The sequence below is a fragment of the Plasmodium malariae genome (assembly GCF_900090045.1).
Source record: "Plasmodium malariae genome assembly, contig: PmUG01_00_3, whole genome shotgun sequence".
Lineage (NCBI taxonomy): Eukaryota > Apicomplexa > Aconoidasida > Haemosporida > Plasmodiidae > Plasmodium > Plasmodium malariae.
Window position 1 is genome coordinate 164,756 of NW_021638313.1, and position 19,309 is coordinate 184,064.

Consider the following 19,309-nt stretch of genomic DNA (forward strand, 5'->3'; position numbering starts at 1 on the left):
TAAAAAAAATATTTCCAAATAACATATTTTATTAAAATATATTCTTATTTATTATGTGTATATTATATCTTATAAATTATAATTATTTTTTTATATACTTCATTTGATACATTATTGAACCGAGAAAAATGTATTAAATACTTTCAAGGAAATTTTACTTCTTATCTCAATTTTTTGCTTCTTATTTTTTATTATATTTATGTTTCTTCTGAATATATATTTTTAGGTAATAAACAGTAAAAATAAATTAATTCCATGAGTTTACAGTTATTTCGCTTACAAATAATGATATATAATAAAATCATTTAAAAATTATTATTTTCAAAATTATGCTAATAATATGAATAATTTTTTTTTTCAATTAGCTCTGAAGTATATATTTTTTATATATATTATTGGGTATCATATTAATATGATTATTTAAATACATTATATATCGTAATTAATTCAATATTTTTAATTTTTATAATTAATATAATACATAATTTGTTCAAAACGTTTCCTCTATTAATTACTATTACTATTATCATATTGTTACGATAATAAATATTTTACTACAATAATAAACATTCGTTCCATTATGTAATATTTACAAAATTAGCATTATTAATAAGAAAGAATCATTAAAACTGCAAATTATCCTCTTAATATATAGTATAATACATAATATATATTCTATACTTTATACATTTAAATATATTTAATAATTTGAAATATTAGAAGATTATGTATATATTTGTTTATTTTTGTTTTTTTCGAAAAGAATTATATAAAAATTATTTAATTACTGTACTATATTAAATTATATATTTTGGATATTTATGAATAAATTCAAATTATATTATTTTTATTAAAATTAATTTCTTATAAATAACATAAAGATATAAATTATATATTATATATTTAGAGTTTCCATTCTTTGTATTTTTTGTAAAAAAAATTTTAATTATATATACGTTATTACGTTATTAATAATAAATACGAAAATAATAAAATAAATATAGTAAAAAATATAATTAAAATATATTAAAGAATAATTTGTTTTTTTCCTACTGAATATAGTACTATATTAAAATTATATATCATGCAGAAAAAAATTTAGTCAATATTTTTCATTAATATCGGTATGTTTATACTTTTATCCTGGATATGCAATTTTTACATTGAACAGGTATGACTATATTATTTAAAGAAATTCGTATTTTTTATTATCCGGTTCTTATTTTTATCAATTCTAATTTTCAGATTGAAATTAATTATTCTTTTAAATAATATATAAATCTTTTTTTTAGTAGAGTAAGTTTAATATATCAAAGAGAGAGCATAAGTATCATATGAAATTATATTTAAGAAATGTCAGATTACTGGCAGAATGTGAATAAAAAAATCATTCAAATTTTGTAGAATCAGAACAATAGATAATTAATGATGAAGAGAACGATGAAAATGTTACATCCAACAATAGAAAGGGGAACAAAGAAACGAACATACAATGAAGCAGAAGTTCATTTTATAAAAAAAAATTTGATAAGGAATATAAGGAACGAAAAAAATTAATATATATAGGAAAAAAATGATATCACTTTGAAATTAATGTTTTCAATAACCTTGATTACATAGATTTTATTAAAAAAAGGTCGTCAATTAGCAATAAGACTTAACAAAAATTAGGGCGTAAAAAGATTGGACATAAAATGTGTTTACCTACTCTAGCACGCACGTGGGTATTATTAGCATCATTACGAACTACAATATTTGGTTTATTTAAGAAAACAAAATTAGAAGAATATTATGATTTTACATTATTTCTTGTTATATTATTCATGCTAATTGTCATGTTCATGTTAGGTCCTGTTTTTACTTATATGAAATATAGAAAACATAAAAGAATTATGAAGAAGATTTATTAGATTAGATAAAATAAATATTTTTATTTATGTATAGTATGAATTAATATGATTAAATAAATGTAGCATAGTTAGTCTTATATTTTATAAACATATATAGAACTGCTTAAATTGCATAAATGTAAGTATGAATAGCTAGATAGTTTTGATATACAAGATTAAATAAATATTTTATTAGTATATTTGTAAATTTGAATGTTTGAGCGTTTTTAACTATATAATATAGAGTATTATTTCAATTTAATTAAATATTATGAAGTGATATATACTCGTATATTTAAATAGATTCTTATGAAAATGTACATATGTAGGTAAAAAGTAATAAATAATTGTATTGTTCATACAATTTTTTTGTAATATTATTATTTGTATTTGATTTAAAAACTTCTCGTTTGATTTTTTTTTTTTTTTCTTTGTACTAAACTAATGTGATTATTTGTTGACGTAATTCCAGTATGAAAATTATTATTTTTATAACAAAATAAATGTAACTTTCTTAATATCTAACGCAATAAACTAAAAGTATTTTATTATATTTATATATATGTATTTATTTACGTAATGAACACTTAATATTTAATCTATAAAAAAGTTCTATAGAATATATGTAAAAAATCATATTTAGCATAAGAATCATTTTAACCGTATTCTATTATTTATTAATTATATATTTGTAAATCTATGAATATATAATGAAAAAATATCTTTTTTAATTGAAAATCATTTATGACAATTAGTCACGAGATACTATGTCTTTATAATTAAGTGAAGCATTAATATCATTTATAATTTTATTATTGTTACTAACTGTAGTGTTAATTAAACTTTTTATAAATTGTTTAAATATATATTATATTGAAAATTTATAATTATATATATTGTGTATCATTCAACAATTACATCAAAGAATAAAATTTAGTAAGACATTTATCTATATTATAGAGAAAAACGTTTCTTTTATATTTTAATTGTAAATTTCAAAGAATGAGTTATATATCTATTAAAAGCTATATAATTTTAGGAGTTATTAAAAAATATGTATAATTTTTACAATACTATAATAATGCATAAGTATTGGTTTATATGTTAGTACTACATTTCATAGTATCTACAAATATATTAAGTAATATTTTAATATTATTTTATTAATATATAAAAATAATTATAGCTTATATAGATGATTTCTAATTCTTTCATATTTATACCTTCATTTTTTTAAAAATATAAAAATAGAAGTTATATTCCTTTTTTCTCTATATAATTCATAATACATATTCAAAATTTAATTTATTTCTAAGAGATATTCTATAATTATTACAGATATATGAGTTGTAATAGAATTGTTATATACGTAATTATTTATTTTGTTAGTTATTATACTCTTTTAATAAATACGAGTATTAGAATTGTTTTATTTTTATTATAACACATCTGTGATCTTTGATTAAATTCCTCTTTATGGAAAGTAAATGCGTATCTAAGATAATACATATTTACAGCTAAAAAAAGATTTGTATTTTTCTATAGGAAAATATATGGAACCTTCCATATTCATAAAATTTGTTTCATCATCCTTTTACATATTTTTAATTTTTTCGATATGTGACACTTTGCTTGTAATTTTATATGGCTATAAATAATTTTGAGTATCAATAAATTTTGCATGCGTTTCATGTCTTTTTATATTTAATAAATAATTCTATTATTATATAATATATATAAATAAATAAAGATAAATATAAAATAATTTCGAATATCAATTTTCAAAACATTACTTCTTATTTAAAATAATTATATATTTCAATAACTAAAAAAATTGGAATGCTTATTAAGAGGTTCAATTTTTAGAGAAGGAAATGTATAGTTTACATGATTTCATGTACAATTATCTTAAATATATATATATATTTGTTTTCCTACAAAGAAATATTACTTGAAAAGTTTTTTTTTTATATATATTTATAATATATTTTACTTGTATTACTATTCCTTAAAATTTACCATATTTAAATTAATTCATATAGTCTTTGTGTATATTCATAGAATTAACGTTTATAAAGTAATAATTTTATATAATGATATATTGCACACAATGGCAATAATTGTTGTACGAATTGCAATATTTTTAAAAGAATTTAAATACTAACAAATAAATTATGATTAAGTGCAATGTTGTATCATTCGAAAAATTTATTCATTATGTGTATAAGGCTTCTCATACTAAGTAAATCCCATTTTCCTTAAAATTTTAACTGAGGCAATCACAGTTACGAGAAAAATTCTTATCATGTTAATGGGTATGAATTTATTTATTTATTCTTAATAATTACAATAAAATTTGTTCCAATATTTTTCATATTTTTTATTGAGGAAAACTACAATATGTTCCATTTATAAATATGAATCTTCTTGTACAACCTTATAATCCATTAGAACAAGAAATTATTGTTGTAAAAGTGTTGTTTTTACGAATAAGTAATTTTTATAATAATGGTTTATTCTATTTGGACTTTGTCTTATTCTTGAATAGGAAAAAATAAAAATATATTAAAAGATCTAGACGAACATAATGATCATTTAGCGCCAAAAGGTTCTGAAAATTATCGTGAGAACTCCCGTGATATCAGATATCATATCATACTGTACGCAATTATAATATATAAATGTTCAAAAAAAGATATTTATATTAATAACAATTATAGTTGTGAATAAGTTAAATGAATATTATTTTAAAAAATACAAAAAATAAAGGTGTTAGCATAAATTGTTATTTATAAGTATATTGCATGTACAATATATGTATTGGCGCAATAATATGATAACTATAAAAAGTTCATACATAAAGATTCATGTGATATATTTTAACAGAGTAAAAAAGAATATATATATGAAATTAAAAGATAATTATCTTACTCAAAATTATAAGTAATTAAAACAAAGAAAATATAAAAATACATTAACTTTTTTTTTGAAAAACGATTATCGATATAACTCTTCAATAGTGACATAGTTAGGATACACAATATTTATTATAGGTAACTCATTAATATAATATATATAAATGGACATGTATCAAAAAGAACGATTTAATAATTAAATATGAGCAATATGGACAATGTTTGTAAATGAAAAAAGAATTATTATTACATTTGCTAAATATTTGTAATAATAAGCGTATGTCATATATTATTGTAATATTAATACATATATAATAATTTTTATACTATTATAATTATATTATTAAAAATATGATATATTTTAGAGCTATAAATTTAAAAGATAAGAAATAGTACTATATAACGTTATATTAAGTAAATTATACATAGAACAATGATATGTATTTTAATAGGATTTAATAATAATCATTAAAACAGCAATAATATTACTTATTTTACATTAAGATAATATGGATTAATATAACTCATTGTAATTTTAATGAAATGACTTATATATGTACGTTCATTATATAGTGTGTTTCCATTTTGCATTTAAGTGTATATCTAAAGGTATATATGTAAAACTAGCATCTATTTATCATAAAATAATTTTTTTTTACTATATTTTAATAAATAATATTCTTTAAAATTACATGAATTCTGAGAATATATCTACAATTATAAATTCTTGTGTGAAATAATATGAATTGTAAATTTAATTACATAAGTGGATTTTTATAATAATTCATATAATAATTAATACATATTAAATAAGACAAAATTATGTTGTCTAAAGTGAATAAAAAATGTTAAATAGGACTGTTTTAATATAAAATTTTCATCTGTATTTTGTTCTACTTTATATATATCAATTATATTAGTATAACTTATGTGAAAAATGCGTATGTTCAGCATATGTATTTTAATGATAAATATTATTTTTTAAATAAATAAATAATATATTCATAGTACTACGAAGAAATATGCAATCGCTCATACGAAATGTTATTAATCTTGTATTACTTTTAATTAAATATTATAAATAAAGTGTATTAGAATATGTTAACTTTCATAATATATTAGAACAAAAAAATTAATAACAAATTAATAAAAAAAATAAAATGTTCATATATTTATAAAATAGTATAAAAAAAAAAAAAAAGATAAATTTGATTATACAAATATTTGAAAACAATTGTCATGTTGTTCTTCTAATATTCCTACAGATATTTGGAAAAATCATATTTTCATTAATATTTCTATATATTAGCCCACTATTTTATGTTTTTTAAGTATTATGTTTACCAAATATGTAAATAACATATTATAATACAACAATTTAAATACATAATATCTTTAAAAATAATAAAAAATTTTTATGAATAATCCCCTTGTATATAGTTATTAAACAATTTATTTTGAAAACAAAAAGAATAGAATGTAAAAAATTAAAATATAAAAATAGAGTAATAAACCAAAAAAATATATAAAAATAAATTCAAAATTTTAAAATAAATCAAACCAATTATTCTTTAAGATAAAAGTTTTATTAAACATATATATAATGGATGAATCTATTATGTGAAGCAACAATTTACAAAAATTTATTTTCAGTTAATATATATATATATATAAATATATATACATATTTTTTTATTTTCTCACCAGCTTCTATCCCTTGTATAGACGTTTCACCATAAGCATTAAAATTATTAATAACATATTTACATTATAGTATAATAACCTATATTTTTGGTAATACTTTTAATTTGTTTTGTAATTACATTCACAATTCTATGTCCTAAAAATTTATAAAATAATATGGCAGCTTTTTAATTTTGCATGCTAATTAAATATTTATGAATAGTGATAAAAGTATATTTTCATTAGTTATCAATTAAAAAAAGATACAAAAAAAAAAAAAAAAAATATAGCATCTTTCTAATCCATTTAGTAGAATATATCTACTAATAATTACCATAAAATAATTACGATGTCTAAATATTTTTTGTATTATTTAGTGTTGTAAATTATTCCACTTACATGGAATTATAATATTATAATATTTTCTAAACAAATTTATACTTCATTTTACTTTTTTAAAAAAAGATAATATAATTAATTTTTACTTAAGAATATCCTTATAATATTCAATATTTCAAAAAAGTACCTGACGTTATTGTCATTGATTAATGTATCTTAATATGTATTTTAATTTTTAAATTAATTCCTGAGAAATCATATTAATAAGTGGAAATATATATGCACTATAATTATATATTTAATAAATTATACTATTTTAAATCATTCAACAGAATAATAAATATCTATTATAATTAATTTTTAGGTAATTGACATACATATATATATATATATATATATAATATTAAAAGTTATATATAATTTTCAGTCGTATTTACTTTCCGCAACTATAGAAACAATTTAGTATAATTTATATAATATTAATTCTTCTCTGTGTAATATCATAGTAAATATGAAGAAAAACTAAAATAATACTAATAATACAACAATGGTTTATATCAAAAATAAATATAAAATATAACACAAAATAAGGTATGTACTAATATACTAATAACAATTTCTTTTATAGATTATATATTTTAAAAAAAAAGAAAAGAATAAAAAGAATTAATTATATTAATACAGGTAGTGTTATTTCTATATATGTGTCTTTGGTAAGAACAAAAAAAAGATATAATACTTATATTATAATAATTTTTATATAGTAACTTTTATATCACTTATATATAATTTTTTAATGTTAGTTATTTAACTTTTTCTATATAAGGTTTGTATGAATTTTACACAAAAATAATTTCTCTACAGTGATTTAAAGTAAAAATAATATTAGAATATATCCTTAGTTGTAATATATTTATATAAGGTAAAAAATATTGGAAGCATATAAAATGAATATTAATTTATTATATCATTTTTTAGTGCACATATTTATTCCTTAGTTCATAATTTTGTAATTTCTATTAATATTTATTATTTTAAAATTATGCTAATGATAAATAGAAGGATATATATTTGTATCTTTTTTTCAGTTTGTTATTTAAAACGAACTAAAGTAATAATGTAGAGTCAATATGGAAAGTTGTACTACCCGGGTAATAGTTATTTTTTTAATACTAATAAATTTATGGATAAATTATTTGCTTATAATAAAAAAGAAATAATATAGATAAATCAAAAAATTAATGCTTAAAAAATTCCTAATAATTTTTTCGAATGTAGGACTACAGTGGTTTAGGTTTTGGAGCATGGGAATACATTGGGAATCTAGAATTTATACAAACTCGAAATCAAATTTTATCTCGCCTTGCTTCTTTAGGAAAAAAGATAATTAAAGAAGAATTCAGGAAAGAATGCTTAGAACTGACTAATTTTTTAATTAAGAAAAAGGATGAATATCCTAAATATACTGATAAAAATCGTTGGGTTCCAGTTCTTAGGAATTATTTTGGAAATAAATTTGACAAGCTTACTCAACATGGTGGTTGTCCTATGATTTTTGATAAGAAAGAAAAAGATCTTTTAGTATTAAAATATAATGCGTTAGACTTCTGTGAAAAAAATATATCATATAAAAATAAGCTAAATACCTTCAAAAAGGGAAGTAATACATATGATTGTAATAATGATACTCAGTGTATACAAGATTGTACAGAATATGAGAAGTGGTTTATAAGTAAAAAAGAATATTTTGAGAGTAATAGAAATCTCGTTAGTGAAAGTTGCACATTTAAAAGCTTGTCATCAGAATTTCCGACAAAACAATGCAACATAATGAATTCCAGAATGTTAAATAATATTCCTAAATGCCTATATAAGAAAACACAGGAACCTGCTAAATCTGCACCTAAAGAACAAAACGAAATAAGCAGATCCAAATTAGATCAAGTCAATGCTAAAGATTCGCCAGTATCTGAAGATCAAAGTCCATCACAAGTGGAACGTCCACCTGATGACCAACATAGTCCATCTGAACGTCAACCAAGCAGTTTACCTGAAGATCCACCTTCAGATCAAACTCAACTTCAGGAAACAACTGAAGAGAATTTAATGGAAAATTCAACTAATTTAGATTCTGATACACAAAGTACAATTATTAAGAAACCAGATTCTCTTATACATTCATCATCCCCACAGGAAACATTAGGCATTTCTTCATTACAACCTTCAACTGGACAAGAATCAAACGCAGACAATGCTATTGGAACTATTCCTGCAGCTGCTGAAGTATCACATCCTAAACTTCTTCGTACTACTCCTGTAGACTCTAAAATACAAGGTAACATTAATTCTACTTTCTTTTCTATTTTTGTAATAACTAAACAAATCAATATATACATATAATGTTAATGCAGATCCAGTAGCAAATTCACATAACCCATATGTATCATCATTTTTAACAACGTTTCTAATTATTATTGTATTTACTCTTTTTATTAAAGTAATATAAAATTAAGTATTAAAAATATTGTAAACATTAGATTATTGTAATAAATTAATTTTTAAATATATTTCTCTTGTATCGTAGTACGTTCTAATGGGAAAGTTTAAAAAAAAGAAAAATATAAGAAGACAAGTTAAATTTCTCAGAATATTGCTGCCTTCGAAATCTGACAAAATAAACAAGTTTTTATCAGATCATCATTCAGATGAGCCAATATATGATGATGAAGAAATCATAAAAAAATTAAAAATACATGAACATAACACTATAAATAATACAAATATGCTAAAGAGAAAAAAGGACAGATCCAAAACTATTATAGAAGTACATATGGAAGTACTTGAGGCATTCAGAAATGAAGAATGGGAATTTAAAAAAGGTGAATTTTTAGCAATATGTCTAGAAGCATACAAATATGAAAAACATAGATCCTATCCTAATTTAATAAATGGTGATCAAATGGAAAATATTAAATATAGCAATGGTATTGAGGAAAAAAAAATTATATGGAATAAATGGATAGAAAAGCATAGAAATCTTTCTGAAAAATTGAAAAAAGAAGATTGGTTTAATAATTTGAAAAATGAATGGAAAAAAGAAAAAGCTAAGTTAAAAGAAATAGAAAAATTAAAATATATATCTTCAAACGAAAATCAAAAATGTTCACATTTAGAAAGAGAAAAAGATGCATGGAGAGAGTGGATATCAAACAATGGTAAAATTGTAGAACACTATCTGGAAAAGGACTGGTTTAAAGGATTAACAAATGAATTTGATAATATATTAGATGAATATGAAAATGAAGAAACTGAAAATAGAGTATCACTAATAAATATAGAAGAAATGGTACATAACAAAAGTTGCGAAGAATTATATATGTATATTAAAAAAAAATTATTATCAAAATTGTGTGTACTTGTATTTATGACAATATTAGAGGAATGCAAAAAAGAGAAAAATGTAGAAAATAAGGAATCATATTTAGACAGTTCAATAAATGAATGTAATTCAGAAAAAAATTCAGATAGGAAATATCACATTATAGAAAATGGTGTTGAAAAGGAAAAAAAGGTTTTGGAAAATAGTGAAAATACTGAAATTTTTGATTATAAGGAAAAAAATAATTTTACAGATGAAATAAAGGATTGGATAGGAGAAGATGATACACATGTAAATTCTATATAAACTATGAATAAAGTAGACTAATACAATTAATTAATACAAAAGGACAACATATAAAATGGTAAGAACATGGTCAAAAGGTATCATAACGATATTAAAATGAAAACATAATAAGTCAATGAAGCAGATATCTTAAAATTTTGGATATATTAGGGGAACAAAAAAAAAAAAAAAAATGAAATAAATTATCAAGCACTGTATATGACGAATAAATATAATTTTGAGACATAAAGAGTATTTTTTATGACAAAATGTTATTAATTATAATCTTCCTATTTAAAAGGTATTCTATAATTTATGATTTCTAAAAGTTCACCATGCCTATTCGCATTAACCTAAAGGCACCATAAAAATATATTTTGTTATAATTATGGTAGTCTCTAATTAATATATACATATATTGCACTTAATATGATTAAGTAAATAAATAAATATATATTTATTTATATTATTGAAAAGCATGCTATGAAATGTTTCCGTAAAAACAACGTTACCAAAATAGTTGAGCCCAATTGTTTAAAAAAGTTGCAAAAAAAGGAAATCAAATTTTATTTTAATTTTTTAACGCGATAACTACATACTTCCGATTATAAATAATAGAAAATTAGAGTAATTTATAGAAGTAAATTATTATATGAAAATACATTTAAATACGATTTTTTGTTTTTCGTATATTCACTAATAATTACTGAATCCTAAATTATTAACGCATATTTAATTGTATATTTTTAAGTGTATCATTTATTTCTATTGTAACTATTCCGATACTAATCGAAATAAATTTTTTAAGAAAAATATAAGAAAAGTTATAAAAGGTAATTCTTATTTTATTTTCCTTATATAATATTGTATTTGAAACTATTAAAACTTTTTCTGTGCTATATGTTCTATATATACAAAGTAATTGCTCTAAGATATCTTAGTCATACTGACGTATTTACACAAAATTAAATATATATTTTAATGGAAGGTTACAATTACTGGTATGCTTGTAAACATATGGAATGAATGAATCTTTCTACTTGTTTTTATATTTGTACATGGGAGGATGCTAAATTAACATATATTTATGGTTTTATAATTTATTCATAGGAAACAATTTTCTATGTTAGGAAAAATATATAAGCAAAATATATATTTGTAAAATGGTATTATTATACACTTTTTGTATTGTTAAAATATGAGAATTAATAATTTTTTTTTTTTCCTATTTTATTCTTTCGTTTTTGCTTATTATTTTATATATGTCTTTTTTCTGTGTTAATATGAGTTAAAATTCCTTTCTCTGAATATTCAGAGTTTAAATGATAAGACAGTTTTTATTATAATAATTTCTAATAAAATTAGACCTAAAATTGCATTTATGTTTATATCATGGAATAAAATATTACATAATTTTTTGGGTACATTGGATTAAATTTTGAATTATTATATTTGCTTTTTTTTTCGTTTTATTTGATACAAATAATTGTATTAAAATTTTTAATGATGAACTTTTTTAAGTTTATTCTTATAGAGTTTCTATGTACTACTCTAATATTTAATATATATTACCAATAAAAAAATACGACAACACGTTTAATATGCCTTCTGCTATATGTATATAATATTCGCATTATATATATAAAAGCTGTGTTCTACAGATACAAAGTTATTTTATCCAAAAGCTTTGGTCAAATATGAATATATGCTTTTTATTGAAAACCCAAATAGTTTTAGTATTGAATATTAAATAATATTTAATCATAATTTGATAAGTATATTTTTATGTAAAAAAAAAAAAAAAAAAACAGTAGGTTTTTATTTAACGAGTTACACCAATTTTATTTACTAACGATAAATTGTCCTAATTTAAGTGCTAAACTACTAGTTCCTGGAAAATTCAATAAATTCAAATTTATTTTTACTTTAAATATAACTATAATATATCTTAAATGTGTTATGCTTTAAGAACTCATAATAAGAAGTCAGGCTACAATCTCATAAGTATAATTAAATAAAAATGCTTTGCCAATATACGCTTTTGAATTGTGGCATATTAGAATCTTAAACTATTATTAGATAGGAACGTTTTAGTTCTTTTTTACATATATAAAACAAATATTATTGCAAGTTCAAATTAAATTCATTAAGAAAAAAAATTAAATAAATACAAAAAAATTATTTGACAAAAAGTTAGAAAAAATAAATTATTCTAAAAGGACAAAAAAAAAAAAAAATATATATATATATATATATATATATATATATATATATATATACATATATACATACATATATATATTAAAATATATATAAAATGTTAAAAAGTATCTATATTTTATTTATGCTCCTTTTTTTATTGTTTGATCTTTTTATTTTACTTAATAGAAATGTTTATATAATCCAATTTTGTGGGCTTCTTAATATCTTTGATATATGTCAGTTGATATTATGTAAATCATTTCGTGAATGAAGCTGATCTTCTATATTTACTACGTTAAATCTCCTTCTGTCAGAATGCCTATATGTACGTTTTAAAAAGCGCCTTGGTCGTTTGCGTGTATATAAATCCGTAAAATCTTTCCTATATCTTTGTTTCCTTTTTCTATCCCTACGTAAACGTGATCCGAAGGGAGTAAACTAATATATAAATGAAAGTAAAAAACATGCATAATATGTTTAATTCAGAACTACAGTATTTTAAGAAAAATGTGTTATAATTGGTAACTAATAACGTATGCATACAGCAAAAAATAATTTTGTATTTACTTTAAAAAAAAGGTAAAATATAAAAATAATTCCCATTACTAGAGTAACTCCAGTAGAAATGCGAACAAAAATGTTGTTTAATATATTTGATTCATTAGCTGATCTCCTTTTCCTCACTCTTTCGCGTGCTAGTTTTAAATCATCTTTTGTCCATGACTTTCCAGCCTGCACTTTGTATCTTTTAGTACCTTCCATTTGTGTAGCAAATTTTCCTTCAACTAATACATCCATATACTTGCAAAGTAGTTCTTCATTTTTATCTCTGCTTTTAGTTGGACACTGTAGTGTTCCTTTCTGGTTAAATTTCCATCTAATAGGACCAGGTGCATCTTTCACAGGAGGTACAGCTTCTATTTTTACTGAGATCTCACCAAAATCCCCTCTTATTCCTTTTGCATCAGGTTGACCTTCTTGTAATGCGTTTCCTTTTGGTAGTTCTACTTCTGCCTGATGTTCCCCGAACCCTGAATTCGCTCTGCGTAAGGGGGATTCTCTACGAGACACGTCTGGCCTATCAATTTCATCTGTAGGAGAATTTTTAGTTAACAAAGCAGATGTTGCTAATAAGCAAAAATTTTGTTCTGTTGTATTATCTGATGCACGTTCTCGATTATTCAGATTGATGCATGCACCATGAGTAATTGAGTTTAAAACTTCTGAATCTGTTTCAACGGAATTTAATTTTTCTTCATCAAAATTAGCGGTAATACTACTTAGTCCATCACAATTCTCACTACCTTTAGATAGCAATGCAGATAAAAGTTCACTCGGATCAAATTCATTTTTACACGTCAAAAAATAATTATCACATACAGATATCCCATACGAACAACAATATTCCTTCACATTGTTATATATATCACTAATAGATTTAAGGTATTCTCTATATTTACCGTTGTTACATTTATTACAAGTTTCACTACTTTTTATAGTGTTATAGTTTTTAAAATAATCATACAAATACTTCTCTTCGATATTATATTTCAATCCCTGTAAATTCTTAATATCAAATCCAAAAGAACAATTACGTTTCCTGTGCTTAATGAAAAGGTCAATCTGTAATTTATTAAATTTATTAATAACACCTTCGATATCATCATTTGATTTACCTTCTTTAAACAAATTCCATATTTCTTGATATACCCAGTTTCTATAATGCGAACAATATTCTTTAAAATTTTCTGATGTATCCTTTTTAAATACAAAATCTAAAAGTTTTGATACCTTATTACAAAGTGTAACATATGTATCCTTGTGAGTGGATGCTATATCTTTAAATGCATTACATTTTTCTTCATTTTCTACATTTTTGACTTGATTATTTAGTTCTTCATATATCTTATATGGATACGATTCTTTTAAAACTGCATCCTGAAAATTAAATAGATAAAATGAATTATGTAAATACATAAATACTTCTTACAAAGAATAATTTTTCTCATGTTGTATATGAAAAATGGTATTTAAAGAAAGTGTCACTATCATTATTTCAACTAAAAATAAAAATATACATAATCAATATCTGCCATTTCTGTAATTTCCTTTCCTTTTTGTACTGTATTTACTAGATGAAATAGTTGAAACTCTAAATATATGTATATTTACGTATGAATAATTCCGCAATATTTAAAAATGGCTCATTTCGAGTATTTTGTTTTTTTTGTAATTACATATATTTACATAACTCTTAAAGAAATGTAACACTAATTTATTTTATAGAATAAATTAAAGTTGTATTATTTTTATTATAATGGTATTGTTAATTAAAATATAAATAACTTTAACACTGATGGAGTATATTAGTAAATAGTAAAAAATACGAAATGTATTATAGCTAAACATTATTCTATATACACATATATATATATATATATATATATATATATATTATATATATGTCCATACGTAATTAATTATTACTATGCAATTTTCTTTAAGAGAAAATATAATTTTTACTATAAAAAATTATAAATTGTAATGCCCTGTTATATATTTTTTTTCAAGCACTTTTGTACTTCTAAATATATATTTGTATCTTAATATGGTACCTCTGTAAAGTTACCAAATTTCCTTTTTTAGAAAAAATACTTGCATAAATAAGTATAACATTACTTCATTAAAACTTTATATTTTAACTTATTATAAACAATACGATATAATATTATACTCGCATTACTATAAATAACTGAGTGCATATTACAAAAATTATTAATATGTACATAAAAAAAAGAATATTTAAAAAAAAGAATAAATGAAACATAAACAAATAAATTATTTTTAATATGATAAAATATTTTATTTGGAATATATTTATTTTATTTATAATTTCATTGTTTTTTAGGTAGACTATATATAAGAAGAATACAAATTATTCACCTCTATTAATGACCACAATAAATTTTAAGTCAATATTTTTTTTTGTTATATTTTTACAGTCCACATAGTGTATATTAAATTGTTCATCAATACTTTTATGCAGAAATAAACCAATCAAATGAATCATTTTTAATAAAAACTTTAAATTGTTAATTACATTAAAAAATTGGAATATAATATATTTATCTATCGAGCGTAATAAAAATATTATTTTTAGGATAATTAAAAGATAATTAGCACAATTCAAATATAGTTGAATACTAAATTTGGGAAATATATTTGCAATATTTATTTAACTTTTCATAAAAACTAAAAAAAAATTTTAAAGGAACATTATTATGAGGAACAATTTGTACGGATTATTTAATCCTTTTTATATATTTTCTTTTGTTTAATGATAAATGAACTAAAATATAATTTATTATATTAGTAATTAAGAAAATATTAGAGAATGTTTTCTTATTTTTTTAAATATATATATAATATATATATAAATCATTCTGTGTTTTAAAAATAACAACATATAAAATATTGCAATTCGGAAATGAGTCGATTATTAGCATGTTTTAATAAAATTATAACACATGAAAATTAAGAATGTAATATTACAAGCTATATAGTATATAATAATATACATGGAAAGAAGATTTATTTTCTGTCAATTTTATGCATAAGAGAAAATAAATATTTATTATGTTACATATTACATTTACATTATATTTAATTTAATTTTATTTTTTGTTTACTTAACTTGTTGGTCCGCATAGTATGCTTTTGTTTTGATACATAAATATAATATTTTATTATGCTCATATTATTATAATTTGTTTACATGCAATGCAAAAATGAATATAAAACTAAGTTTTCTTAAGTTTCATTAGAGAGAAAATAAAATATTTAATACTTCATTATACAGTGAATAAAAAAAATAATAGTATTGCAAATATTTTCAAAAGGTATCATATGTTAATTTTTATTTATATTGTTCTTATAATTTACTTATTATGTTATATACTTTCTTTGATTAGAGGTATTAACAGTTGTACAGATTACATTATTGTCACTCATAAGATTACACAGAATTACCTAATAATACAATAGTGGACATTGCATAATGTAAATAAAATGCTTTAATTATTTTTGTTGAAATATATCTTTCTTAAATCCTTTTATAAAAATTTTTTCTTATTATGTTAGATTATTTATTTTATATTTCGGGAATCTCCATATGTTAAATTCCATAAATTATACGCTTCGTAATTTCTAATCATAGTCATCATATTATTACCATTAGATATACAAATTATTTTTATAATCCTCGCTTATTTTTATTTATTAATTTAAATATCTTATACTTAAATATATTATGTATAACAAGTGAACCAATTAATCCATTAATTTATTAATGTTTAAGTTAAAAATTCACCTCAGACTTATTCCTTTTATTGCTCTACTTTTTAGTTTAAAGTTAACTTGAAAGGACAATGATAACATTTTCTTTATTCTCGAATGTACGTAGTTATATACAGAATTTATTTTTAGAAAAATGTGCAAACAATTATTAATTACTTCACATTTTTTATGTTCTAAAGAATATAATATTATATGAAAAAAGTAATACGTTCGAAAAATATCCAAACTTAATATTTTTTCCAAAAAATACTTATCTGCTGATTGTATATAATATAGTGCTTCTTATTATCTATTTGTTTAAAAATAAAATATTTAAAAAGAAAAAGTATCCATTTTTGTTAGATATTTTGTAAGTTCAGTTTAAATGTAAATATTGTTATACTTTTGGGATGACCACATTATAATATTACTCAGCAGTTAAAATAACAGGTATATTTAGAGAACAATTAGATATACCATTATTAATATTGTTTTATATACATTTTTGTCGAACATTAATTTAAAAAAATATAAAAAAAAATTAAATAATTTATGCATTATTTAAATGAGAAATTTTATTTCATGTAACATTTTCTTTAATTGAATGAATGTGTTAAAGGGGTATATTATTTTCCATATAATTCATTCATTTAAATTTACTGTTTCAAATTATATTATGTGGTATTATAAACTACTTTAGTGTATACAATTAAGTGTAAAGAATTCAAAAATATTTCATTTATTTGTTAAATATTTACTAAGTCTATAAATAGATACATAAAATTATATGCATATACATTTGGTCAAATGAATGGATAAACGAATAAAGAACCAATGTACCTCAATTATATAACATCTATTAATAAATACTTTATATTCCTATATATCTTCTACTAAAGATATATTAATAAAATATATTATTTTACTTCACCTTTTCACCTATTGCGAAATTTTTTGTAGTTCGTTAGAGGTTTAAGAAATATTTTTTCAAACTTTAAACGGATTAATAACTGTTTCTAAATACGTAATAGATAAGATGATAAAAATACTCGTACTATAACATTATATATAATAATAAAACATATAAATTATCTCAAAAGTGTTAAATTTATTAGTTTATTAACTTCTTATATTGTAGAATATCACTAATAATATATATAATGTATTTTACTTATTAATACCTACAGGGAATACGAAGCGCGAAATAGACATCCATACATTTCTTGCAAAATATTTATTCACAAAAAAATATTAATTTAAAATTAATATATATATATATATGTTATCATCCTAAATTTAAAATTCTATAGAATATTGGACAAGCAAATTGATAAACAGTACAGGGGATATATTACATCATGCTTATTAACTAATTTTTTGTGTATGTACAGATGGAATGAAAAATTCTGTATGTAAGGATAAATACAAAAGTCAAAACACTTGAAGAATAATTAACTAATAGTCCATTAATCATTCCCGTAATTAAAATTCTCTAATATGTTTATTTAGACGATGTTAATATATATACATTACACTCACTAGAAAAAGTTAAAGAAATAACTCAATCCAAAAAGTAATTTTAAAAAAAATAAGGATACTCCTTAAAGAATAAAATAAATAACACATATTATTAAAAAAATAAGTCTTTTATTGTTGCTAATTTGATAATCATAGCAAACTGCATAAAATATTCAACATATTTAATGATACTATTAGTGAAGTATCAAAAGAGTAGCACAGTTCTTAGGAGTATATAAAAAATATGCTTTCCGGTATTTAAGCAAATATTAATTAATAATATTTAAATACATAGAAAATATATTTAAATTATTCAGTTTGTATATACCTATTATATAGCTTTTGCTTAAACGCTTTAATGTAAATACATATATATATATATATATGTCGTTCCTTAACTATTCTATCGTCTATGCAGTGAATAACTTAAATATATGTAGAACAAATATACAACTGATACAACAGTATATGAACATTAACACCAAATGTGTTACATATACATATTTAACAGAACATTTTAGACCAGTGAATAACTATAAAATAATTCTTTGAAAAGTACTGGAATTTCACTAGTGATGCGAATCCCTATAAATATATGTTCTACTTACGCCTTCTCTAATTAATATTAGAAATAAGAAAGGGAAATATTTTAAGTTTTTTTTATTTTAAAGCAAAACAGATAGTTATAAATAGAAAAATTATAGCTATCTTCATATAAACGATATACTGAATTATATAAAAATTGATTATTAAAGTGAATATTA

General features: G+C 20.6%; 2 protein-coding genes and 1 pseudogene across 3 annotated transcripts; 2 read left to right on the forward strand and 1 right to left on the reverse strand.

Annotated features, from left to right (window-relative positions):
- Positions 1–1,126: 1,126 nt before the first annotated feature.
- PmUG01_00015900 lies at positions 1,127–1,910 on the forward strand (annotated as a pseudogene). The gene is made up of 2 exons: positions 1,127–1,171; positions 1,296–1,910. Coding segments are annotated over exons 1-2 (660 nt in total).
- A 6,046-nt stretch (positions 1,911–7,956) lies between these two features.
- On the forward strand, positions 7,957–10,511 carry PmUG01_00016000 (STP1 protein; the record flags this gene model as incomplete). The annotated part of the gene is made up of 3 exons (XM_029005766.1): positions 7,957–7,977; positions 8,105–9,161; positions 9,532–10,511. The coding sequence occupies 3 exons, from the start codon at positions 7,957–7,959 to the stop codon at positions 10,509–10,511; spliced, it is 2,058 nt and encodes a 685-aa protein (XP_028859187.1).
- A 2,418-nt stretch (positions 10,512–12,929) lies between these two features.
- PmUG01_00016100 (PIR protein) lies at positions 12,930–14,788 on the reverse strand (the record flags this gene model as incomplete). Its single annotated transcript, XM_029005777.1, has 3 exons — positions 12,930–13,130; positions 13,260–14,630; positions 14,771–14,788. The coding sequence occupies 3 exons, from the start codon at positions 14,786–14,788 to the stop codon at positions 12,930–12,932; spliced, it is 1,590 nt and encodes a 529-aa protein (XP_028859188.1).
- Between the last annotated feature and the right edge of the window lie 4,521 nt (positions 14,789–19,309).